This window comes from Manis javanica, chromosome 2, assembly GCF_040802235.1.
Source record: "Manis javanica isolate MJ-LG chromosome 2, MJ_LKY, whole genome shotgun sequence".
Taxonomy (NCBI): Eukaryota; Metazoa; Chordata; class Mammalia; order Pholidota; family Manidae; genus Manis; species Manis javanica.
Window position 1 is genome coordinate 27,080,666 of NC_133157.1, and position 17,808 is coordinate 27,098,473.

General features: G+C 37.2%; 1 protein-coding gene across 1 annotated transcript; it reads right to left on the reverse strand.

Annotated features, from left to right (window-relative positions):
* Window positions 1–1,457: 1,457 nt before the first annotated feature.
* LOC108394563 (uncharacterized) lies at window positions 1,458–14,177 on the reverse strand. Its single transcript, XM_036990601.2, is given in 7 exon segments — window positions 1,458–1,624; window positions 9,940–10,057; window positions 12,291–12,580; window positions 12,583–12,653; window positions 12,738–13,011; window positions 13,291–13,995; window positions 14,087–14,177. Coding segments are annotated over 7 exon segments (1,716 nt in total).
* Window positions 14,178–17,808: the final 3,631 nt, after the last annotated feature.

The following is a 17,808-nucleotide window of genomic DNA, read 5'->3' on the forward strand; positions in this document are numbered from 1 at the left end:
AGAGTTACTCAGTGATAAGCCTTAAGTACCCATTTCTGAAGGCCAGCAAATTTCATTTAAATTTAGCCGAGAGCAGGTGAAATTTTGACATACCTCTATAACTCCTTCAGCATTAAAGCTTATGTTTAATTCAGTGTTTCATAATTTGCAGTGAAATAAACTTCTTCATGCTATGAAAAATTTACAAAATGTGAAGCAAAGGGAGTATATGTCAGGTACACAATGACATTATGAGATGCTGAAAAAATTGTTAATGTACCACGAACTTACACTTGTGTATTGAAAAAGTAGAGGAAACTGAATACTGGACACTAAAGAAACAGGAAGGTTTGTATTCAATTTCCAGTTCCAGGAGTTTCACTGCCTGCCCACCATTGTTCTAGAGACTGTGGAAACAACCTCCAACCTTCTGGTTTCCCTGCCTCCAGTGTCTCTCACCTGTAATTCCTCTGTAACATGGAGGAATTTCCTTTATAAATGAATATGTAATTCGAACCTCCAACTTTAGTTTCTTAAGGTTTCCCCCTTTCTCTCCCCCTCTCTGACCAGCCCTCCACAGCAGCTGGATGCTGTGAACTCTGGCAGAAGCCCTTGCAATAGTTGCAGCGGGTTCCCCACCACTGTCAGTAGTGAATGCTCTTCTGCTCTTGTTAACACTATCTCCTCCTTTTAGTTCTTAGAGGCTTAGGAACTTCCTGTAGTTTCTAGTCTCTGTATTACTCCATCTCTCCTTTTTCTTACCTAACTCTTCAAACATTTTTTGAAAACAAGTACACTGTATTAATGTACCTCTATTTGAAACATACATTGTGATTTCTGTTTTCCTCTTTGGATCCTGATCAACTCAAGTTTCTAGTAGCCTATGAGTATAGGCGGGGCCAGAGTAACAATCATAATGCAAAATTTGTTTTTCTAAATCATCTACTCATGCAGATCTTAGCCACCTGCAACGTATCTCTCACTCAAGTGTATGAGGGTCCATAGCTCCATCAGTCCATAAAGGCCCATAAATCTGTATGTCAGTTCAGCTGAGCAGAGCCAGTGAGTTTCCTGGGCATCTGTCATTTCCTGTCATGCATCACAGTGTCCATCCTTTTCTCTTTTGTAACTTTTCCTGGACACAGTCACTGGTGCCAAAGCCATGTACTCCTCTCCCTGTATCATAATATCTTTTCACTTGGGATCCAAAGCAGCATTATTTTTGTCAATGCAAATAAGACTCTCTCATAAAAACAACTCCTTCAACTCCAGATGAAAAGCCCCTATAGAAAAGGAGACTAAAGTTATGGGCCCTGAGTCAGGCCTTTGGGGTGCCCAGCTAAGTCTCAGTCTATCCCTCAGTGAAATGTGTATGCAAGCCAGAGTGGGTAGCTGAGAGGGAAGTAGTACAATGGAGTCTCAGAGGTCACATTCTCCAGGGGCAGGCAAGGACCTTGGGAAATGGACAGTGGCAGGTTTTAGGGAGAGTCGCAGCCATGCAAGACTGCTGGGGTGGATCCAAGATCCCTTGTGGAGGTGCCCCTGACCTGCGCCTTTGTTGAACAGTTCTTTTCAAACTTGAATTCGTGGAGCGCTCTCTCCTCTGTGCTTGTTGTCAGAGCAGCCTGAACCTCAATTTGCTCAGCTGAAAAATGGGAAGTATTAGAACAGCAGTTGGTGAGCACCTCAGATTTTGTTTTTTTCAAACATGCTTCTTAAAATTTTGAATCAGTAAAAATAAAACATTTTAAAAACCAACAACATTTAAAAATCTTTTAAAACTTCTAGGTCTATAATTTTGAGAAGAATGTCAGAAAACCATAGCTAGTTTGGATTTAAATTTTTGTTTTAATATATGGTGATTCTGATGGTTTTAATGTGATGATGACGATGATAAAAACCCAAATCACTTTAAAGCCTTTCATGGCTTGTCAGGTACCTGTGAGGTACTTTGCTCAGGTTGTGCCCATCGGGATGGTTTTGGAGTGAGTCCATGAGTCCTTGGGAGGGTAAGGATGCCCTTGAACGAGCTGCACCTCCTTCCACACTCCATCCTCCTCCTCCCCATACGGCACATGTGCAGTGAGCTTACACTGGGGTTTTGCTCATCTTTTTATAAATGTACACTGGCACCAGAAGTCTGTCTTCAAACACTGCCTTGTTAAAGCTTTTAAACACATTAAATAATACTTAAATCAACTGAAATTTAAAATGCACTCCCCCACGCCTAAAATTATTCTTTGTCTTAGCTAGTATTGTGGAGCTCCTCCCTGAGCTCCCACAGTTGTTTCTGACCCCTTGTGGCACTGAGGTGGATGCCAGGGTTCCTGCACTGAAAGGTGGGATGCAGAGGCCAGGGATTCAATTTCAGAAAAGGGAATTTGGAAAATTTTCTCTAAGCAATAAGGATTTGTAAAAAATCAAAATGATTAGAATTATGTATGAAGCCATTTTTGCCACAAAATTTTTTATTGAGATATATTTTATAAATAAAAATGTATCCATTTTCAGTAGAGTTCAATGAGTTTTGACATATGCATACCAAACAGTCCAATCACCTCCGAAAATCCCTTCATGCCCTTTCTAGTCATTATCTCTCAAGATAACAACCAGTCTGATTTCCTTCACTGTAGATTAGTTTTGTCTGACTTAGAATTTCATACAAGTGAAATAATACAGTATTTTTCTTTTGTGTCTGACTTCTTTCACTCAACCTTATATCTATGAAATTCATAGACATATGAAGTGGTTTGCTCCCTTTCATTGTTGTTTTTCTTTGTCAGTTCTGTTGTTGGACAACTTGGCTGTTTCTGATTTCTTGCTGTTGTGAATAAAGCTAATAAGAAAAAAATGAAATAAAAAGAAGCCCCATATTAGTCAGAATACAAGCTAGGTTGATATGACAAAAGAATACTAACACATGGAGGCTTCAGCATGGTGGAAATGTTATTTCTGCTGATGTGTATTTTAGATGGGAGCAGCCTGGGTGCGGTAGTGGCTCTGTTCCCCCGGTAGATGGAGTAGTCCTCTCATCCTCAGATGTGACTTTGATCTCTGTATCCAGGATGGCGGCCCCATCATTGCCGTTTCCCAAAGCAAAAAAGAAAAGAATGTCCAAGATAAGGGGCTTTGTTAAGAAGATGACTGGAAGTCACAGATATCACTTCAGAATACATCCGTTAGCTGGAACTAAGGCGCATGACCAGTCTTATTACAACAGGGGCTGGGAAATTTGCCTCCAGCTTAAAAATGCCCGGTGAAAACTCTGGGGTTCAGGGAACCACGGACAAAGGTGGGCGTTATGGTCTGAACAAGAGTCCCTGCTGCAAGGCTAGGGTGGCTGGTACCCAACCTGTGTTCTGCTCACCAAGCCATGAGCCCAAGTCCACTTCATTCTTTACACAAAGCTTTCTCTGTTTTCAAAGCCATGTGCTAACAGGGCTGTCTCTGCCCCAAGGGGTACTTGTTTCTAATTTGTACAAGGTGACTAATTAGGCTAGTGGCAGGCCTGGGGACTCCTAATGCAGGGTATTAGCAGCCTATGCCAGATTCTCTCTACCTACAGTTCAGATCTAGTCTGTGGGATGGAAAAGGTGGGAAGAGGTGAGGACTAGACGCTATCCTTTGGCTTCCAGTTTTTTTTTTCTCCCGTAAGAGCACCACACTAAAATCTTCAGGCTTCAGCCAAAAAGAGAAGCATTGATAAAAATAACCTTTAGCAAACTGAGTGCCTCTTAATATCCTCCTCTCTATTTCATTCATATCATTTATCCTTAGAGTCTGGGCATAGCTATTATTTCTTATAATAATAAGACTCAGAGATATTAGGCAACTTGACCAAGGTCACACAGCTAGTAAGCACTTAAATATGAATTTGGTCCCAGGTCTGTCCGACTCAAAAGCCATTGCTTATTGTATCATACCACACTGCCTATTAAGTTATAAGAACTGGCACCTTGTGATAAAAAATGAACTATCTGTAACATGAACCATTTTAATAGAGAAGTTCCAGGAAACAGGACATCACCAGGGCCACACTGTCATTGTGGTTTACACTTCCCATGAACTCTTTCCAATAAACATTTCATTTAAATTTAATAAAGTAGTTAATAAAGCCATAAAGGTTAATTACTAGTTAAGGGGAAAATATGACTTCACTTTGGTGAACATGTGAAAAATGAATCAACTTCATTTTGCAGTTAACCCAGGATTATACAGGCAATAAAGCATGATTATGGATTTAACATGTTAATTCCCAGTGGATTTAATAGCAGTGCTGCGAAATACATGACCAAGTTGCTAACCCAGCTGACAAGACTTCAGATGGCACTAATCAAGATTAAACCACTTGGCCTATGAATGGATGCAATATATCTTTCAAGATGAAATTACTGTAATTTTTCAACATGGAGTAATTATAAATGAGATAGGATGAAAAGTAGAGAAGGGAAAAGTGGGGGATACAGTCTGTGATCTCAGTCTGACACCTCACTTTGGTTGTCATTTTCTGAAGAAAATAACCTTTAACTTTTTTCATAATTTTAAGATCCTCTCCAGGGATGGCTATAATGGGTCATTCTTTACCTGTAGAATAAAGCAAAGCATCCACATCCCCTAAAATATTTTGCCTTTCCAAAAATAAATCATTGGCAGAGTCAGCCCTTTGTAGCATCAACATCCTATAGTTCAACAACTCTTTCTGTTTCATCAATGGGGCTTCTTAAAAAACAGAATCCTAAATAATACTTGATTTCATTTACATGAATTGTACTACCTGGTGACCATAAAAGAAAAGTGGTGTGTTCTTTTATTACTTGGTGATTAAAAATAACAGTCTGAAAATGATGGTCCATGGGTCAAATCTGACCCTCCAACTTTTTTTGTAAATAGAGCTTATTGGTACATAGCCACACTTTCAATTATGTAGCATCTTTGGCTGCTTTCACGCTTCCATGGAAGACTTAACTAGTTGTTACAGAGACCATATTCCCACTAAAGACTGAAATCTTTACTATCTGGCCCTTTACATAAAAAGTTTACTGAGTCCTGATCAAAAGATTAGTTTTTTTCTGGATTCTAATTTAACTACAACACAGTTATTTTTAGGGCCTCTATTTATCCCATTCATATAATCTATTTTGGATGTTTGTTCCCAATTTTCTAAAGTCTCACATCAAAACTGTTCTCTATCTCACCATAGAGTGGTGAGAATTAAATATGGGAACATGTACTCCAATATAAAATAGTTGCTCAAAAATATGAATTCAACACCCTCCTCCAACACATTGGTGTTGTTTGACCAGGAAACAGGATAGTGTGATGGTTGAGAGCATAGGCACAAAGGGTTCTTAGCAAGATTGAGGTAAAACAGGCAATGTTTGGAATAGTACTCAGCATCTAGTAAGCCCTGCACTTGTGTCAGCCACCGCCACAACCATCTTTAAAAGAGCTTAGATCATATTAGGAAGAACCAGTCCATTTCCTCCTGGTTAGACAAATGGATTCACTGTAGGTAAGTGTGAGGTATAAGGTTGTTAAATCTAAGTAACCCTGCATTCAAGTCAAGCTCTATCACCTTCTATTTTTTTAATCTCAAATAATTCATTTAGCTTCCAGCATCCCAGTTTCCCCATATGTAGTATGCAGTTAACAAAACAGTCCTCATCAGTGAGTTGAGGATTAAGCCAGCCGATACATATGAAGGCTGCTGGTACCGTCCCCAGCGTGCTGTATGTGCTCGGTGACTGATGGTTTCCTCCTCTTCTCTGCCTCTCTTTTCCCCTAATGATAGCCTGACCCTCCTGAATGTCTCCTGTTTCCTGATGATTCCTGTGCTAAGCCCCAGTGATGCTCATCTGTTGTCCTCTATCCTTTGTCCCAGTTGTTCTCCATCCTTTGTGGTGGCCCAATTCTTATGCCCAGAGACCACCCTGTGTCCTCTTATATGCCAAGTCTTTAATAACAATAGTGATAATAAATAATGAAAAATGGAAAAAATACATACATGTGTAGTATACTCATACAGAATGATGTGCCAGGTACTACAAAAACTGATTCCTCTTAACATTTTGAACTACATACAATTATTATCCTCATTCATAGATGAGGAAATTGAAGAACAGATATTTTAAATGACTTGTACAAGGTCACACAGCTTGTAAGCATACAACAAGGATTTGAATACAGATGGCCTGGCTCTGGAGTCTATGCTTTTGTCTACTATGCTATACTGCTACTTAAAATACTTTTAAAATGCTCTGGTTACATTTGTGTTTTCTAAAGCTGTCTTTGTTTGATCAGAGCTTGATCCTAATGGACTTCATAAACATACTCTATCAATGCATTTCTGCCTGTGAATTTACATTCATGCATGTTCCATGTATAGAATAGTCTATCTGCTTCTTTGCTTTACACATATAATATAGAAGTTATATAGTCTCCCTCTCTCTCTCCCCCTTTATCTCTCTATATGTAATTTCTAGGGAGGACCTCATTCAAATGGTTAAAAACATTGAACAATTACTTAAATTCATTTATTAGATTCTGTTTACATTACTACTGTCAACCTCAATTTTTGCTCAATCTAAACTCTTGTTTATTATAGTCACCACTGTTGGCTAGTGCATGGTAGCAGACTTGCAATTTAAAATTTTAGACAAAATTATAATTTCTACAACTGTTGTGTTAAAGAAGTGTTTCTAAAAATAATATACATATGAATTATTGGTGATAATATTAAAAATGCAGATTCTGATTCAGGTTGGAGCCTGAGATTCTGAATTTCTATCAAACAGCAAGTGTCATTTTGATAGAGTACATAGAGAATTTCATATTAAAATGTAAGTGATTTTCTGAGAGCATCCTTTAGGATTAATCTTGGGATTTACCTTGGACACAGTTGCCTGACTTTTAGGTTCTAATATAGAAGAGTCACTGGAATGGAGACATTGGATTTCATGGAAGGACGTTTTCTTGAGTCGCTGCTTCCTCGTGATGCCTCTTACAACTGATGACCCTATGCAACTCATATCTAAATCTTTGTCCTGCCTCCTTCATCATTCATTTATCTTTTCAGCATTCACGAAGCACCTACTATGTGTCAGGCTAGTTTTTGTCTCAAAGAGGCTCTCTTTCTTGAGGCAGGGAGAAGGTGAGGGTGGACTCAGGCATTTAAGATAAAAAGTCCAAATAAGTATTTTTGATGATACAATAGAAGTTTGTATGGAGGCACAAAGGATGTAGTTGTTCACTTCTAATGGCTTGACATTTGGGAATATATCAAGTAAGGCTTCAAATCCTTGAATAGATTCTAGAAAATAGATGTTTTCTAAACAACAGTAGACAAAGAACAGTACAAGCTGGGTATGAAGATGGTCAATAGTCTGGCCTGACTGAGGAGCTGACATTCTGCTGGCATCATGGCATCATAGATTCTTGTATTACATTTGAAAAAAAAAGAGGGGGAAGAGCATGCAGCAGTAGACAGCAGAGGGCAGGAGGCCTTAAAGGGCTGAGCAATGGAGCCACTGACGGCTGTCTTGCACCGGTCAGGCTGTTCTTTGCTTGTTTTGACATCCATGTGTTATATTTATGCTGAAGTGTAGCACCTCATTCTTCTGAGTTCCTGATAAATAAGTGTATATGCAGAATATTCATATTTCAAAGTGTTTTGGTGTAGAATTTGGCGTATAAAATAACACTTATAACATAGTTGTGTTATAAAGCCTAACATAAGAAAATATAGCTGTCAACTCCCTAAGCAGCTTTACAATTGAACATACTGAAGCTGTTGAAGCTACCTGTGCTCAGATAGTTCAAAATTTATGTTAATAAATTATATAACAATAAGACAAATCTGCTCATGCAGTATTTCTCAACAATGTCCTAAAATTTTACTTTAGGTCACTTAATAATGTGATAAAATTTGTTATCGTACTTAATTGTATAATACCTCTAATACAATAGTCATGTTGAAATGACTAACTTAATTAAATTTGAAAATCAAAGATTCAGACTATTAGAAATTGAAAGAAATCTAGAAAAATTCTCTAGCAGAATGTTTCCAAGTCCAAATTATATTACAGTCCAGTAAACAATTTAAAATCCACCATACACCTCAAATGTGATAAAGAGGGCTAGATGAGTGTCAAAGATAAGTCCAGTCACAACCACTGACAAAAAGTATGAGAGAGATGTAGATATAATGCAGTGACATTGTTTTTCAGAACATCTGATCAGTGGTTTAAGAAGTGATTGAATCAATCTCACTTAACTAAGGTGCAAATGAATTGCAGAGAAGTTAACTAACTTATCCAAGACCATACAGCTCCATAGTACCAGACCACTTAGAGGAAATGTGTTTATTGAACACCTACTATGGATGACACTGGAATAAGTGTTGTAAAGGGAATGTATTTGTCTAAGGCAGGCAAGTTACAGTCTATCTATTGATAAGACATGATTTTTGCACATATAAAGATGTGTATATATATATATATGTCCTTGTGTATGATATTTATGTATTATGTCTGTGTGTGTTTTGTCTTTCAGGATAAAGACCATAGGAATGGATTGGGATCAAAGTGTCCTTACATGCAAGACTAAGAATTTGGATTTTATCCTCTATGCAATAGGGAGCCAATAGAGAATTTTAGTCAGGGAAGTTACACGAATAAGTTTGTGTATTAGAATGACTGTAGCAGTGTGGAGGATGATGTGGAGAGAGCAAGAACATGAGCCCAGAGGCAGGAAACCAATTAGGAGGGTACACGGATGGTTCCAGTGAGCTCAGATGAAAGGCCTTTCCTAAGCAATAGCTGGGAGGGTTAATATACAGTAGCTAAGATCTGCATGATAGAAAGATATAAGCATTAATAACCCATTCAAAAAATATTCACACCTAACAATAACTCAAAAGTATCTTCAGACATTCAATTTCTCTTATCTGCCTCTCATTAGATAGAAGAAATGTACCTCGAGGAGTGTCAGCCCAAAGAATACTGGAGTCAAGGACAGAGATGAAAATTATCCCTGGGCCTCAGAGGTTCAACTCACCCACATGCTATAGAAAATACTGTGTGAACTGAAGCATATGTATTAAAAATCATTCACCTGCCTCCTCCTAGTTGGCTGAGATGAACCCCATTAGCATCAAAAGGACAATTCAGGATGAACTTGGGAAAGAGGAACTTTTATCCTTATAAAGAAGTCGAAGTGACCTCTTACTGCTTCACCCTGCATGTTTATATTAGTATTCTGGATTTTGAATGAAAAAGTGCTCTCAAAGGCAGCAAGATTAAGGTGATTAAGGGTCATAGGTACATTTGAATTAGATTTGCAAAGCTCAGTCAACCATGATAAGCTATATAAACACCAGGCATGGGCCGTTAGACTTAGCACTCTGGCTGTGGCTTTATTGCTTTTTATGATATAACCTCTTTGAAACTCGTTTTCTTTATTGAAAACACAGGCATAATTAAACCAATTTTATTCATTTGTTGTAAAGGTCAAAACACATAGTGTTTATGAATGTGTTCACCACAGGATGTGAAAGATACTGGAGAAGTGAAAAAAGACAACACAAATGTAAACAGTGTCAAGTTGGGTTTAAGATCGGTTAGGACCATCTGGGTTTCCATCTAGACTACAGTACTTACTAACTTTGTATCCTTAGGCAAATAACATCATTATGCCTCCAATACATTTCATCTATAAAATGTGGATTTCAATAATAGTTCAGAGTTTGTGTATGTGTTTGCCTGTCTCACATATAGAAAACTTTCAACACTAATTACTGTTACTATATTATTTCTTCTTCCCATCCAAGAAAAACTGTTGCATTGTTTAAAAGTATGATATGTTTTAGATCATTAGCATATTTCTGTGACTCTTTAATGAATCTTGGAATATTTGAATTAAATGGGAATCTGTAAAATATCCAGTCAGCTTTTCTTGCCTTACTGGTATCCAGCCAAGCGTGAACACTTCTAAGGATGAGAGCTCCTTTCCGCATTGGCCTCTTGATATGCAATGTGTCTACTCCGACAGGAATCACGTGATTTCTCTGATAGGACAGTTTCTTTGATTAAGCAAAAATCACTTTCCTGTAATTTTTTTCTTAAACGAAGCCAAATTCATTTTCCAAATGATCCAGATAAATATACTTCCCTAAAGAACATCCATTCATGTGTTTGAAGATACTTAGATATCAACTTTAGTTTTCACTACCCGGGGAAATTCTCTAAATCTTTGAATGAAGCCTAACATTATTGGCTCTTAAGTACTCTTCTGACGACAATAACAGTTTTATTTTCTTTTTAAATATTAACTACTGCTAAGTTGTGGTGACCTTGAACACTACAATTGATTTCCTGTTCCTAACTTCAGGACTTTGGGTATATTGCTATAAATCTTTACCATGAAAGGCTTAGCTTATGGTTGATAGTGGACCACAACTGCTCAACTAACTTCATAAAAGTATGTATTAAAAAAAAAAGAAATATAAAAAATATATATGATAATGTTCACAAATGAATGTACTAGAACACATTTTTATCTGTTACATAGGTTTTCTAAGATTTTTTGCAGGAACATGTATTAATTATTTTCAACAGGGAATTATGAAAACAAAATTATTATTTTTAAAAAATTGATAAAATTTGAGCCTCTGCTACATTCAGGTGTTTCATGTCTGCTGTAGGACAAGAAAAGCCAGTTTTTATTCTTGTTCACGCCCTGGCATCAGCCTCCCTTCTCAGTGTATCTCTCAATTCCCCAGTTACACTGGAGGGACAATGCTGGAAATTTTTATTTTTCTTCCTTGGTTTTCAAGTTGTGCATTTTTCTTGATAGAGCCTGTTAGCACATTCACCTGGAAAACTCCTGCTTACTCTTTAAGACCATACTTACATAGCACTTCTCCAAGAAGCTGTCAGAAACTTCCCCTCAGGGCACTGTGCTATCTATATTCCTCACAGATTTCTACTGTGCCACTTCCCCGTGAATTGCTTGATTGCAAGTAACTGGAAATCCTGAGAGGCAGAGAGGAAATATATGGACTCAGAAAACCTAAAGAAGATTTAAAGAATAAAGCCACATGAGATGCAAGAAGACACTTGAAGTTCTGTAAGATCCAGGTCTTAACTCCCAGACTCTCTCCTCATGACTTTGTTAGCTTTCCCATCTCTTACCTCAAACTGGCTTTCTTCACGAATTGAAAATTTTAGCTCTTAATGGTATCCAAGCTTCAAATCTTGTACTATATGCCAGTAAGTCAGGAGAATGATTATTTTTATTAGAACCAGTTGAAAATCTCAAGGAAGTACTATGACTTGACCACTGCTGGACTCATCAGTTGGGTGACCAGAGGAGCAAAATGCTGTGATTAGTTTGGCATAGGTATAGTCACCATCACTGGGCCAGGGTGTGGTGGGTAGAGAATCAGTCATCTAAAAATATGGCAACTTTTAATTACTATATCCAGATGTCAGGGTATGTGAAGAAACAGTTTTCAGGATGGAGAGACAGGAAGGTAGTGCCAAATATCCCATAAATGTTCATTTTTTTCCTATTTATTTGCATGTGTTTTCACAACTTGAGTGTAAAATCCTTGAAGATAATGACTGTATCTTAAGACAGTGGCCATGCCTCTTTATTTTCCAGTGACTGAAAATGCATTAGGTCTATAATATATATATGTGTGTGTGTGTATCACACATATATATACACACACCTGTATATAATATAATAACACATGTTTACTACTATTTAATATGCATAACTTGTATTAAGAAACATACTATTATTGTCAGTATAGTCTGGGGTGTTTGTAGCTTGTGGTAGTCAATCTTCATAGTTAAATCTGGGAACTAAAAAATGAGTCAAATATTGTTAAAATTCATTTCATAGGGAAAAAATAGACAAATAATATTTACATATATGACCAGTTCACAAATGGCCTTGAATTTAATCGGGTTTTTAGTTTCAGTTATAAAGTAAAAGGATCAGTCTTTTCAGCAATCTTTTTCAGATAATATTCATAATTTTAAAGATCCTTGTGGTTAGCTGAGTAGACTGATTTGTTTTTTAAAACAATTTGGACTTCAGTGATTCTGATATTTTGTCTCCTTTCTTGGCGAGGTAACATTTCTGCAGGCTTGAATTCTGCTTTTCTTTTGGATTTGCCACCTGTAGGAAGGTGCACACTTAGAAAGACTACTCCATTGTCTTGCATCTTCCAGATCCCCCATTTTATCACTGACTCCCTTTGTGGTTATATCTAACCACTGGCATTTGTTTTTTCTGTGCCTAACCTCTCTGGTTTTTCCAGCTCCAGGAAATGTGACCTTTTCCTTCCTCTCTTGTTTGCTCAGGCATCTGTGTTTCTCAGGCTGCAGGCATCTGAGACTGTCACAGTGGCTTTCAGCCTGGGAGGCGCCAGTCACCTCTAGGGCACTTGGGTCTCTTCCCAGCAGTTGAAGAAGTGTCACGTGTTGGACTGTGGCTGATGATGTCCTCCCATAGTTAGATTCATAGCCATGGACATTCTTTTCTTTTGAGGGCTCACAGTATATATACTGAGTGCAATGTTCACTTTTGTGGCTTCTCTTAAAGAGGAGTTACTTGATTCTCTGCTTACAGATCTTTCTGTAAGTTCAACACACCAGGATTTGGATCTGTAAGCACTGGACCTTGACTGTCTTTGGATGCTTCAGCTGAAGTGTGAACCAGCCTCTGCAGATTGGGGGCACTGTCTGCACTTCATTCTCTTTTTTCTGTAATAGCTCAGCTTCCTATCATCTCTCTTAAAAGAAAGGGCAGTTTCTGAAGTGCAACTCCAAGAGATGTCCCTCTTTCTGGATTTGCAATTTATCAAGGATCTTTCTGTAGGCAATCTTTGAAAGATCTTTGGTGAAGATTCTGAGGGTTTATTTTTTTCTGCTTCTTTTTTCTGGATATTAATCTGTTGGCCATGGCTCAAAACCCTTCTTTCTCTTAGACTAGACTTCTGTGGCTGCCCCTGATGAAAAATTGCTGGGGAACAGAAGGTGCGTGCAGTTGTTTCACTCTTTACCAGATCCTGGATATGGCCAGGAAGCAACTTAATCCCATCTATTTTCCTCTCTTGAACGTTTTTTGCAATTCAGTAAACCTGGGCTCCTTTCCTTTGGTGTAGCCCAATTCAGGAGCATATTATTAATAGAAATTGTGCCTTTGTGATCACCTGATCCTGGCTTGTCTTTGATCCAAGCATGATTTTTGCTTGCTGTTTTATGAATAGTGGGATTTCAGATTTCATCAAGGCTGAGTTACCATTTGGAAACTCTTTCAAGCCTGACAGGGGCTTCTGTTCATTATTCCACTGGACCTGGCCTTTTTTTGACTGCATTGTATCATGTTGAGATGCCAGTAGAGCATGATCTTTAGGCAAAGAGTAAACAGGAGCTGATGTATTGGACTTCTTTTTTACCCATGGTGAAGCAGAAGGACATTGATAGATGGCTCATTAGTCATAGGTCTCCATGTTGTAAGGTGAATGAACAAAACTGATAAACTCATGCAGAAAATGGTGGGTGTGTTTTTGGAGATAAGGCTCCAGAAGGTGAATGAAGGACTCACTGTCTAGATCATATTCTGTCATGTGATGGAGAATGGTAGATAGGATATTCTTCACCGTGTAGCCATAATCTCCATAAACAGCTGTTAGTTCCCGTTTCAGCCAAGGGACGAGCCGATGTAGGCAACCAGGATTTCTCTTGAAATAATTAGCTGACAAGTGCTTTTCAAGTCTGTAGCCTTGAACATGTGTCACCCAAATTCCAGAATAATACAGAGCTCTTCTGAACTTCATTACCACCTGATCTCTAAAGTGGCCTACAGACATGGAGTTTGGTTGGAACTTCCCAATATCCCCAAACTCACTCAGTAACTCTTGGGTAGTCACCTCTCTCAGTGGTCTGGTTTTCCTTGTAAGGCCCTCAAGATTCAGATTGGTCTTCTTTGGTATCATTCTCTGGCCTGGTAGAACAACACTGAGAAGGAAAGCACTGTACACTGGAAGAACGCATGGACTTCTTTCTTAATCTTGAATATCAAGAGTTATTATTACTCTTGTTGAAACGGGGATTCCAGTCAGACTCATTCTGTATACTCTCCAAGCAGTTAGGACACTCACAGTCAGATGAGAAATCTAATGGCATTGCCCTTAACAAACTATATTCCACAGTTGTATGTGTGAAAAATTGGTTCAAATTAGTTCTTCATCTGGCATGAAAAATATCTATTAAAAACAGTCCATGCATATTTCTGCAATATGTTTTGTCTCCACAGAATAAATTCTAGAATAAAGTTAAGAAACTATTCCCTCAAATTAATAATAATATGCTCAGTAAAACCCAATGTTGACAAGGTAATAAGGATTCAGGCACAATGATTTTCTCTTTCTCTCTCAAATTAGTTGTTACAAACTCTGAAAAGCAAATTGGAAATAAATAACAAAATTTATATATATAAAAATATCATATTGTTTAACCTAGAGATTCTAGCTCTGGAGATTTAATTTATATATACAAATTAGTAAACATATACATGTTGATTGGTTTTATTTAATAAAACAAAAAACTGAAAATAACCTAAATATCCACCAGTAGGGAATGTGTTAAATAAATGATGGTATATCCATTTTATTTAATATTATGTATCCATAAAAAATAGGCAAATATATACACACTAATATGAAAAGATAGCTGAATATATTATAAATGAAAAAGTTAATATAGAAGTATGATAGACTTATAAAACCTTAGACAGTAATTATTTATTTCTGGCAGTACTGTGAACTAGACTACTTGTAAAACTGTCCCACTAGGAATAACAAAATGCTAGCTGTAAGTAAATATAGCTAATTGTCAATATATGTCAACTTAACTTGACAGGAAATGAGTGAAATTCTGAGGCAAAAAGAAAAAAATATTTAAAGCTAAAAAAGAATCCAGAGAGAGAAGTTGAGCTCTGGTACTGCTAGTTGCCATTATCTGGTGTCTTTGAGCTTCAATTCTGATAGAACTGTTAGCTGCAGATGACAGGAGACAAAGAATGGACTTTGTCCAAGGTTGAATGATTAATAGAAACCTCTGCCTAAGTCTGTGTGATGTTCATATTCTCATTGAAAAGGTAAATTAAGAAAAAAATCACCCTACACAAGAGTCAGCAAGAAATCTTAGTTGAGATTTTGTAACCAGAAACAGTTAAGTATGTCTGCAGACTAATTCAAACAATGTTTTCCACAAAACTTCCAAAGGATCATTTATTTTGAGGTTGGTAGTGACCCCAAGCAACCAGCAAAAGCAAACACATACCGTTCCTAGAGAGATGCAACTTAAATTCAGGTCTCATGACAAATTTCCTCTAAATGAGTTGAGAATCAAAAATCAGTAACAAGAAATAAGCCATCGTAAGCATGAGTCCACAGAAATAATAGAAAACAAATCTGGTTCCTAATAGACTGAGAAAATAAATTGAATATGTGGGATGTGCATAAATTTCATCCCTTCTCGAGGTTTCAAGCTATCATTTCCAGATGTAATTTTTTCATCAAGTCTTAATTCATCTTGAAAACCAAAGATGACAGAAATTACACTATTTAGAAAATTTACCTTTAGAAGATCTGAAAGTGTCCACATTCATTTGAACCTTAGTTGCTGGAAAAATTTGGTTTTAGGGGATCACCTCTGTTTTGTTTGCCTTAGAGACAGAATTTAGAACACAAAACAAGTTCCTCTATGGACTGGGGAAAGAGAGGTAACTCCAACTTTACCATGAAATTTCCATCTTATATTTCCCAGTAGTGTCCCAACTGACATTAAGATGCAAGCCCTAAATAAGACATGATTCAGATCCATGACTTAGAGGTTGCCAGAACTCTTTAATTTTCTAAAAGGCCAATCAGAGCCAGTACTGTAACAATTGCTCTGGCTTAGAAGAGCACAAAAGCACTGGCTGGATTATGGGTTTTCCTGATGAATGAATTCCCTAAAGAAACAGTTGCTAATCTAATATTAATATTTGGATTTAAATTATTTAGTCAGAAATGTCACTTTCTCTTTAAACGCAGGGTCTGAATAAATTTGTTAGGATGTATGCAAAGTGGTTAATTAATATCTTGGTTGTTTGTGTACTGACTTTTTGAACCAAAATATTAAAATTTATGATTTTGTGATGGGACCTTTATTCATCTGTAGCTAAAGCTAACTACAGTTAATAAATTCAAAGCAATTGGAAAGTCACTCAGAATGTTTTACTTATGTTATATTCCTTTTAACTTTTACTCAGGTTATTCAACCTCTTTCAGACTGAGGTGAACTTTAGCTCATAAGATATTTTGGGGTCTTAAATGAGCTACTTTATGTTAGTGCTCCATACCTAATAGTGGTTCAATAGACCAGGCATTTTAGTGTTATTTTGAGTAGGTTTCATTACAAATCCCAAAGACTGTGCATCACTTCTTTAAAATATGTGTTTTATGTGATTTTATAATCCCCAATAGATGCCATTTTTTATACCTTCATAACTATAGGGCAATGCAGAGCCACATATGCCCATAATCTTCATACCTTTGTCAGCATTACAGACAGGAGTTAGTATTCTACCATTACCTTGGGCAAATTCACATATGCTCACAGAGTCTTGGTTTACTTATCTGTGAAATGAGACTTAAGAGAAAGACTCAAATGAGATAATAGTTGTAAAAAATACTTTGTAAAATACAATGTTTATTAGTAATAAAATACCCTTAGGAGATACTCTTGTATACACCATGCCTAGCAGAGTAAAAACACTCAACTGTATCTTTTGAAAGGAGGAGAGAGGGGATCTAGAGGGAGGATGAAAGGCAGAAAGGGAAGAAGGAAGAACATAACAGGGCTACTCAAAGCTCTCTTTCAGATGCTTACATTTCAGTCTATCTTTCCGTATTTTCTGTCAACAATTTCTTCCTTTCCTTTTCTTATTTTCATTTCTTCAGTTCTTAAATACAATTCTGAAGCAGCTTAGAAAGGATGAGGTTGTTGGGAAAGGAATAAATTGACAACCGAAGTGAAAGTACTTCAGATTTAGGAAGACCTTAAACTGACAATGGCAGGATAACACTGAGCACGTAATCTCATCATTAGAAACCGAGATATCAAAGTGTTTATTTTCCTACCTGAGTAGTCAACTAGCTACTTGGAAGTAGCTTTTCTGGCTTTTCCCAAGTTCCACTGCTCTAGAGCAGAGTTTCCCCACCTACGCACTATCAGAGCCAGATATTTCTTTGTTCTACTTTGTAGAATGTTAAACACCTTCCCTGGTCTCTACCCATTAGATGCCAGTATTACCCCTTCCCAAGAATGATAACCACAACTGTCTTAAGATATTGTCATATGTCCCATGAGGAAGAAAAATTGGCCCCCAAGTTGAAAACCACTGCTCTACAGACTAAAATTATTATACTTTCACAGGGTTTTCTTCCCTGGAGCTAGAAGCAGTTCTCCTCCCAAGAAGCTATTGTATGTACATTTATGAGAAGGATCAAGTGTAAGTTAGTTGAAAGAGCATGGGTTTTGAAGCCATAAAATCAGAGCTTGAATTTGGGCTCTTTTCATTTTGATTTGTGTTCATAAGAACTTAGTTAACTTCTCTGAGTTTTATTTACATAATCTACATACCAGAGCATGAAAGGTTTCTTCATAGCACTTGTATCATGAACATATTATACATTTATATGTCTATTTCCTCTCTGCCCTTACCAGAATAAAAATTCCATGAGGAAAGAAGGGTGAGGTCTTTCATTTA